The sequence below is a fragment of the Chelonoidis abingdonii genome, chromosome 10 (assembly GCF_003597395.2).
Source record: "Chelonoidis abingdonii isolate Lonesome George chromosome 10, CheloAbing_2.0, whole genome shotgun sequence".
Lineage (NCBI taxonomy): Eukaryota > Metazoa > Chordata > Testudines > Testudinidae > Chelonoidis > Chelonoidis abingdonii.
In genome coordinates, this window is record NC_133778.1 from 79,686,580 (window position 1) to 79,695,876 (window position 9,297).

Here is a 9,297-nt window from a genome sequence, read left to right on the forward strand (position 1 = left end):
TCTTCTCTTGTACAGACTAAACAATCCCAGTTCCCCCACCCTCTCCTCATAAGTCATGTGCTCCAGCCCCCTAATCATTTTTGCTGCCCTCTGCTGAACTCTTTCCAATTTTTCCACATCCTTCTTGTAGTGTGGGGCCCAAAACTCCAGATGAGGCCTCACCACTGTTGAATAGAGGGGAATGATCACATCTCTCAATTTGCTGGCAATGCCCCTACTTATACCACCCAAAATGCCGTTAGCCTTCTTGGCAACAAGGGCACATTGTTGACTCACATCCAGCTTCTTGTCCACTGTAACCTCTAGGTCCTTTTCTGCAGAACTGCTGCTTAGCCACTCGGTCCCCAGCCTGTAGCGGTGCCTGGGATTCTTCCTTCCTAAGTGCAGGACTCTGCACTTGTCTTTGTTGAACCTCATCAGATTTCTTTTGGCTCAATCTTCCAATTTGTCTAGGTCACTCTGGACCCAATCCCTACCCTCCAGCAAATCTACTTCTTCCCCCCAGCTTAGTGTCATCTGCAAATGTGCTGAGGGTGCAATCCATCCCATTGTCCAGATCATTAATGAAGATGTTGAACAAAACCAGCTCCTGACCCTTGGGCCAATCCGCTTGATACCAGCTGCCAACTAGACATAGAGCCATTGATCACTACCCGTTTAGCCCAATGATCTAGCCAGCTTTCTACCCACCTTATAATCCATTCATCCAGCCCATACTTTAACTTGCTGGCAAGAATACTGTGGGAGACTGTATCAAAAGCTTTGCTAAAGTCAATATATATCACGTCCACTTCTTTCCCCTCACTCACAGACCCAGTTATCTCCTCATAGAAGGCAATCAGGTTGGTCAGGCATGATTTGCCCTTGGTGAATCCATGCTGACTGTTCCTGATCACCTTCCTCTCCTCCAAGTGCGTCAAAATTGATTCCTTGAGGACCTGCTCCATGATTTTGCCGGGGACTGAGGTGAGGATGACTGGCCTGTAGTTCCCCGGATCCTTCTTCCCTTTTTTAAAGATGGGGGCACTGCATTACTTTTTTTCCAATCATCCGGGACCTCCCCTGATCGCCATGAGTTTTCAGAGATAATGGCCGATGGCTCTGCAATCACCTTGGCCAACTCCCTCAGCACCCTCAGATGCAGCACATCCGGCCCCAGGGACTTGTGCTCATCCAGTTTTTCTAAATAGTCCTGACCCACTTCTTTCTCCACAGAGGGCTGGTCACCTCCTCCCCATGCTGTGCTGCCCAGTGCAGCAGTCGGGGAGCTGACCTTGTTTGTGAAGACAGAGGCAAAAAAAGCATTGAGAACATTAGCTTCTTCCACATCCTCTGTCACTAGGTTGCCTCTCCCATTTAGTAAGGGGCCCGCACTTTCCCTCTCTGTCTGTCCAGGTTCTGATATTGGTTCTCTTCGCCCTGTTCCACACACAGCAGGTGTCAGTCAGGTGACTTGGTGCCTGACTCGAAGGTGCCCAGATACTGTGGTGATGGGCTGGGATAAGGTCTGGTAGGGAAGAGGCTTGTGGAAGCCTCTCCAAGCGGAGGCAGAGCTAGAGAGCCTGTGGAAAAAAAGATGCTGCTGGGGGTTTCTGGCTGCCTACCCATCCCCCCGTCCCCTGCCCCGACTCCCCACCCCGCTCCAAATCCAGGGCAGAATCGCTGGGCTGGCAGCGGGTCTCTCTGGGGCCTGGCTCCACCCGACGCCCCGGGTGCCTCCTCCCTGTGGGGACTTGCACTGCGGGGGAGGGGGGACTCCCTGTGACTGGGTCTCTGCGGGCTTTCCCCTCCCCCCAGCAGAGCCCTGGCACCCTGGGCAGGCAAGGCAGCAGGGCAGGGCGCTGAGCCTGGCTCTCCCTTCCCTTCCAGCTCCTATGCCAACGAAATCCTGGGCCTGAAGCTGCCGTCGGAGCCGGTGCTGAACGCCAACACCGTGTGCCTGACGCTGCCCGGCCTGACGCGGCGCCAGCTGGAGGTGTGCGTCCGGCACCCCGACGTGACGGCCTCCGCCATCCAGGGCATGCAGATCGCCATCCACGAGTGCCAGCACCAGTTCCGGGACGAGCGCTGGAACTGCTCCAGCCTGGAGACCAAGAACAAGATCCCGTACGAGAGCCTCATCTTCAGCCGAGGTAAGGGCCGGGGCGCCGGCCCCCTCCGCCCCCTGGCACCGTGCGCCCTCCCCGGCCCTGTGCCGGGCACCCTGCGGCCTCGCACTCAGTGCGCTGCCCGGCCGGGAGCTACAGAGCCAGTGGGAACCCCAGGGGTGGCTGGGTCCTGCAGTGCCAGCTCGGAATCTCTTTTCTATTCCCACAGCCACAGCCTGGTTCTTCTCCGCTCCGCTCTCCAGAGCCCCGCGCAGGGCCTGCGCCTGCCCCCAAGCGTCTCTCCGAGCCCCAGCCCCGTTTGTGCGCTCCGCACCCCGGCAGAGCTCTCCCGGGCTCCGGGGGCCGAGGGCTTTGTCTCAAGGCGCCTCGGAAATGTAGGGTGGGCCAGCAACAGCGCCGCAGGACAGGGTGTGAACGGGGAATCTTCGTAGCCACTAGGAAGTGCAGGGGGAAGGAGGGGATTGGGGGGACCGGACGTGATCCTCCACAGGAGAGTTTGGCCCCGGCAGTGGGGTGATCACCCCAACTCCTTACCTCCAGGCTTGGTTCCTGCAAGTCTGTACCCAGGGACGGAGCCGTCAGCCCGGAGAAAGCTCCAGCAGGTCCCGCTGCCGAGCAACACAGGGATCCCCCTGGCATCCGACTCCCTGCTCTGGGATCGCCCCCCATGGATCGGTCCCAGCTCCAGGAGAGACCCGCCCCGCACCCAGCCAGCTGTCCCGCGGGACCAGTCATTTGGCCGGTGGGGGGAGCCAGACCCGTCCTGGGGGGATGGGCCCGGGCTGTAGAAGTCAGGGCCCAGACCCTCTCCGGGAAAGCTGCCCTTGCTTCCTGAACCCCTGTGGCTCTCGGCCCGCTACGCTCTCACTGGGGTGCTGGGCACCCTGCAGGATCGGGCCCTTGGCAGCTCGCTCACGGGCGGTGCCCCCGGCTTGCCAGGCTCCACACAGCTCTCTCCAGGGCCTGGGGTCCGGGGTCCCTGCATCGCACGAGCAGGCACAGCCCGGTGTCTGCTTCCAGCCCTGTAGCCCCAGGGGGTCCGAGGTTCCTCCCCAGCGGTGCACGGCCCCCAGGGAGCGAGTTTCAGGGTACAAGTAATGGCAGAGCTCGGCTCTTCCTGGCCCCAGCCGGAGCTAGATACATCCGGGACTGGGGCGCGCTGGGCTGCAGCGGAGCCGGATTCCCACCCCCGGGAGACGAGCTGATGTGCAAAGCTCCCAGAAACCTCCCCGCGGACACAGTTGCATTAGTGGGAAAAACCCAAGCCCGAGGACCGCGGCAGGCCGGGCGAGGCGGAAAGACTCGGCTAATGCCGGAGCTTTCAAAGCCTCCCCTCACCCGCTGTCTCCATGGGGAGACTGACCCCGGGTGGGAGGAATCCGGATTAGATCCGGTTTAGTCACAACGCAACGCTGAGGAAGCCCAATGGCATCCCAGGTCTGCAGCTAACCTGAGGGCCCAATCTCTCTCCTCCCCCCATTGCTGCCGGCTCGCTCCCTACAGCGCAGCAAGGGCTCTGGCCTCCGAGCACCAAACAGCTCCTGTGGCACCCCGGGATGCGGGCTGCAGCGCCCTGGCAGGACGGGGATGGTCCAGCCGAGCCGAGTCAATGTATTTCCTACTTAGTGCTTCGTTTGCAGCCTCCTCGGGCATCAGCCGACGCGCCCGTGACCCCCGCCGGCCCGTTTGCTGCTCTCCCCGGCAGAGTTTCAGCGCAACAGGAGCGCAAGGGACCCGGGGCGAGCCGGCAAGTTGTGTCGGGGGAGCGGGGCTAGAACCGGGCCGAAGGCTCCCAGCCCGGGCTGCGGGGTTCTGCCCTGGGATTGGGCATTGACGCCATTCCTCCCAGGTGTGGAAGGGGCTGAGCCCGGTGCTCCAGGCCAGCCAGAGCGGGGCCCCAGCAGAGCCAGGGGACCAGGAGGACAGTACCGCCCATCCCCGCGTGTCTCTCCCCGCCGGGCCTGGAGGCAAGGCCTGCGCTCGATGGGCCGCGCCTGCTCTGACCCAGGAGGGCTGCGGATTTGTAATGACTCTGATCCTGGCCCACGTGCAGCGTTGACGCCGGGAAATGTTGTTGTCGGGTTTGGGGCGGGGGCCGAAGCGGGCGGTTCTCTGCGTCCCAGCGAACATCAGCGCCTGCCTGCGGCTCGGAGCGGGCTGAGGCTTTGGCAAGAGACTGAGAATCGGTTGCGCCCAGTGTCTCCCAAGGGAGTCGTTGGATCCGGAGGGAACCTGGCCAAGCGCCTCAGAAGTGACCAGTTCTTTGGGGGGCCCAACCTGAGAGCCCCTTCCGGGGCCCCGGTCCTGCCCGCTGCTAATCGGGGCAGTGGAAGCCCAGTCACCGGAGCAATTGAAACCGGACTGAGGAGTGTCCTGGAGAACGACGCTAGGAAACAATCCTGCCCCTAGTCCTGGCTCTCAGCGCACTGGCTTGGCCACACGCCCCACCTGGCCAGGGGCTGTGCGCGGGGTGGAGCGGGCCAGGCCGGAGCTCCAGCATCTCCGATTTCATCCTTCTCCCAACCAGGCGGACCCGCCCGAGCGGGCAGGGATGGGGGTGGACAGCGCAGGAGCATCCTCTGCAGAGCAGGCCGGGGAAGGGGCTCCCGTCGCAGGGTGCGCACGCTGGGGCCAGGCAGAGGGCGGGCACCCCAGGGCATCGCAAACCACCGCCATGGCGCAGGGGCTCTTCAGCGGCTTTCCAGGCGGCTCCGACCAACCGGCCTGGAGAGCAGGGGGCGTTAATGGCCTGCCCAAGGCCCAGCAGAGCGGCCCGCGGGCGCTAATACGCGCGGCTTCCCCGGGTCCCGGCTCCGGCTCCACGCGCTGCCCCCACCCCCCACCCCGGGACTCCAGGCCCCCGCAGGCTCCTTGGTCTTAACCCGACGGGGCCGCGGCCGCGCCATCAGCTCCGCAGAGCTTGCGCCTCCCTCCCTCCCGCTGAATTATTTGCGGGATCCGCTCCGGCGCCTCGCCAGCTCCGAGTCCGGCCGCCCCCGCGCCTCCCGGGGACGAACCCAGCCGGGGGAGGAATGGAAGTGGATCGGCAGAGGAGCCTCCACAGAGAACAGCTGCGAACGACCCCCCGGCCCTAACCCTCTCCCTCGCTCGGCTCAGACACGGCCCAGTCCTCCTAGCGACAGGCGCCGCCCGGGGGCTTTCTATGGCCCCCGGCAGCCAAAGCCTCTGCCCGTGGGAATGCAGCCCGCTCCGGGGTGGGACGCGCCCGCGCCCAGCAGCGGTTTAGGACAGGAAGTGAAGCTCCGTGCTGGGTTCAGCAGGGGAATAAACCACCTGAGCCGAAAAAACAAGGAGTCCGGGGGCACCTTCAAGACTAACCGATTAATTTGGGCATAAGCTTTCCTGGGTAAAAACTGACTTCTCCGTGCATCTGAAGAAGTGGGTTTTTACCCAGGAAAGCTTATGCCCAAATAAATCAGTTAGTCTTGAAGGTGCCCCCGGACTCCTCCTAACACGGCTACCCCCTGCTGCTTGGCACCTGAGCCGGGCACTGGCCCCGATGTGCAGCTGCACCTGGATTCTTGCCAAGGGAATCCTGGGTTCTCGAGTGAACCCAAGTGGGCAGCGCCTGGGGTTTTACGTGTCCCCAGGGAGATGGCACCTCTGCTGGCTCGGCATCCTTAGCACCTCTAGGGGCCTGGCAGGGATGCACAGGGGGGTTTCTTGGGGAGATCTCCCATCTGAGGGCTGCCCAGACTCAGCTCAGCAGAGCATGCAAGATCACAGCCTGAGGCGAGTGAGTGACTAGCAAATGCTTCTCCAAAACGTCCAGGGCCTCCCATTGGGCTCGCCAGCCTCCTCTCTTCCTCTTTCTAACCTCAGCCAGCCTCTGGCACCAGGCACTCTCCTCCCCAGGTCCCCTCCCGGCCTCTGCCCCTTGCTGATTCTCCCCACTGCTGGGTCTTAGCAGCTCTGGTTCTGTGTCCGCTCAGCCTTGGCCTGCTTTCCGAGCTGGGAGAGACGCCCTCTCCGTGGCACGAGGCAGCACCGAGCAGGTGGTGGGTCCCACTGAGACCTGGCACTAGCATGAGAGAGCTGCTGGGAAGAACGTTGTTTGAGATACAGGGTGAGGAGCCAGTGGGGCCTGATGGCTTCTTGGGACAGGTTCCTCCCAGTCAACCCCCAGCCCAACTGTTCCCAGCCAGCCATCCCAGTGGCATTTCTAGGGTACAGCCAGCAGGTCTGGGAGTGGGCTCCTTCCTAGCCGAGGGGTTATTCCAGGGAAGGCATGTCTCACCAGGCCTGATACAGACTGGGGGGCTTGGGGGTGCCAGAGCCAGGCAGGCAGGGCCAATATCGGGTATAGCTTCTCCGTTGGCACAGGGTGCTCTACCTGTAGACCGCGGCCCTCCTCACGGGCCTATGTGGGACAGGCCTGGTCCGTCGGCCTCGTGCCAGGTGACGCTCGCCCCGTCGACAGGCGCGTCTCCACCGGTTGTTGCGGGTGTCTAGGTATAGCAGCCATCCTCCATTTCATTATGGGTAGAGGGGATGGGGGAGGAGGAGGCAAGTCCCAGAACGTGTCTCTTGTAGTGTGGAGCCATGGGCTGGAGTAGGGTGCACACGGCCATTCTCTGCCCCATGCTGGAGCCAGCGCAGGCAAACCAGGCAGGGCAGGGGCACATGAGGCCCCAGCTGAGATCGGGGCCCCAAGGTGCTGTGTGCTGCACAGCCACATAGGACCTGATCCCAGAGGATTTAGGCACCTAAAGATGCTGACTGGCACCTGGGAGGATGTTCAGAGGGGCCAAGGCAAGTTTGATGCCTAATTCCCATAGATTTCAAAAATGCCTGTAGGCACTTTTCAAAATCCCCCTTATCTGCCTCTCTGGGCACCTAAATCCCTTGTCCCTTAATGCTCACCTTAAAGAGCTTAAAATCCAAATAGGCAAGACACAGGGGAAAGGGCAGCACAGAGAGGTGCACTCGGTGGTCTCCTGATCCCCACTGCAACCCCCTAGACACTTGGGCCTGGCTCCACAGAGGTATTTAGGCTCCTCCTTTCCACTGAAAGGTGCTAGGGGTCTTTGCGGATCCGGGCCTGACCACCCTGAAGATAAGCAAACTGCCCTGGGCCCTCACTCCTGTCACTGCGACTGGACTGGCAGTGGAGAGCGGCTGCATTCTCAGAACGGCGCGTTCGGAAGGTGCATTGAGGCAAGTTCCGATCTGCATGGAGGAATTTAGTGTCTGGCGTGTTGCCACGGCCTGGTAGGTTCACCTGCAGTTTAATTAGGAAAAGAGGGAGGAGGAGGGAAGAGGAGAGAGAACAGGAAACATGTTGCAACTGGCTGCATCCCCAGTCCTCGGAGGAGCCAGGCACCCTCCTTGCCCCTTTGTGTGGGCAGAACTCCCGGAGCGGGGCAGCTCTTGGAAGGCCATTGGCGTGGCCCTGCTGACACCATGCGATGGGCAGGGTCTGGAGGCTTGGCTGAGCACCCCAATTCCTGGGAACTTCTAGGAGCCTCCTGAACTAGTCAAACCAGACCAGAAATCCCAGGAGATTTGGGAGAGGTCCAGTATTTGCTGTGTCAGGCTGGGAATGGCACCAATCAGCCATTCCCAGCCAGGTCCCAGGAGCACGGCGAGCCAGTATCAGGAAAGATGATGGGGAAACCTCAGCGGAAATTGCTCCAATCTCAAAAAATTGGCCAGGGTTCGGTGGCAGGTTCTGGTTAGTTCTGATGGTGGCCCAGAAAGAACCACAGCCTGTTAATGGGGAGAGGTGACTGCATGATTTCAGCTCTCCATCCAGCTCCACACCACGATGGTGTCAACACCAGCAGCAGGTCTCATCAGGAAACACTCTAGTTTGACCCAAACAGGCCACATTGCATGCTGGGATTGTAGTCTCCACAGAGTCTGCATCCATATTAAGGAGGAAGGCAGTGGTAATTGGCTCAGTTTCATGCAAATTAATTAGTGTGAACTTTTTATAAGTACATCAGACGCAGGAAGCTGGCCAAACAATCAGTGGAGCCACTGGACGATCGAGGGGCTAATGGAGCCCTCAAGGAAGACAAGGCCATTGTGAAGAAGTTAAAAGCATTATTTGCATCAGTCTTCACTGCCAGCTTTGTGAGGGAGATTCCCACACCTGAGCCATTCTTGTTAGGGACAAATCTGAGGAACTGTCCCAGATTGGGGTGTCAGTGGAGAAGGTTTTTGAACAAATCAATAAATAAATTAAACAGCAATAAGTGACCAGAACCAGATGGTATCTCCCAAGAGTTCTGAAGAAACTCAGATATGAAATTGCAGAACTACTAACTGTGGTGTGTAACCTATTGCTTAAATCAGCCTCTGGACCTGATGACTAGAGGATAGCTAACGTGATGCCAATTTTTCAAAAAGGCTCCAGAGGCGATCCCAGCAATTACAGACCAGTCAGCCTGACTTCAGTATCAGGCAAACTGGCTGAAATTGTAGTAAAGAACAGAATGATCAGACATGTAGATGAACGCAATAGGTTGGGAAAGAGTCAGCACAGCTTTTGTAAAGGGAAATCATGTCTCCCAATCTATCAGAATTCTTTGAGGGTGTCAAGAAGCATGTGGACAAGGGTGAGCCAGTTGATACTATATACCTGGACTTTCAGAAAGCCTTTGAGGTGGTGCCTCACCAAAGGTCTGAAGCAAAGTAAGCTGTCATATGGGATAAGAGGGAAGGACCTGTCATGGGTCAGTAACTGGTTAAAAAACAGGAAACAAAGAGTAGGAATAAATGGTTAGTTTTCACAGTTGAAAGTGGTAAATAGCAAGGTCTCCCAAGGATCTGTATGGGGACCTGTGCTATTCAACATATTCCTAAATGGTCTGGAAAAGGGGGTAAACTGTGAGGAGGCAGATGATACAGAAATACTCAGGGTAGCTAAGTTCAAAACTGACTGCAAAGAGTTATGAAGGGATCTGACAAAATGAGGCGACTGAGCAACAAAATGGCAGATGAAATTCAATGCTGATAAATGCAAAGTAATGCACATTGGAAAACATAATCCCAACTGTACATATACAATGATGGGGTGTAAATTAGCTGTTACCATTGTGACAAAGTTCCTCCTCTACCTTGGTGGGTCCTGTGCTTATTGGCAAATTTGCTCACGTCAGTGATCTTCCCCACAGTCTGGATCAACTCCTCCTGTGTCTGATCAGAAGTTGGGAGGTTTGGG

At 58.7% G+C, this 9,297-nt stretch overlaps 1 protein-coding gene across 1 annotated transcript in view; it reads left to right on the forward strand.

Annotated features, from left to right (window-relative positions):
- The window catches only part of WNT10A (Wnt family member 10A), a 53,109-nt gene that overhangs the window by 9,204 nt on the left and 34,608 nt on the right, over positions 1–9,297 (forward strand). Inside the window, exons 4-5 of the mRNA XM_075069809.1 lie at positions 1,396–1,448; positions 1,870–2,132. Of these exons, the coding sequence (XP_074925910.1) occupies positions 1,396–1,448; positions 1,870–2,132 (316 nt within the window). The remainder of the gene's footprint in view (positions 1–1,395; positions 1,449–1,869; positions 2,133–9,297) is intronic.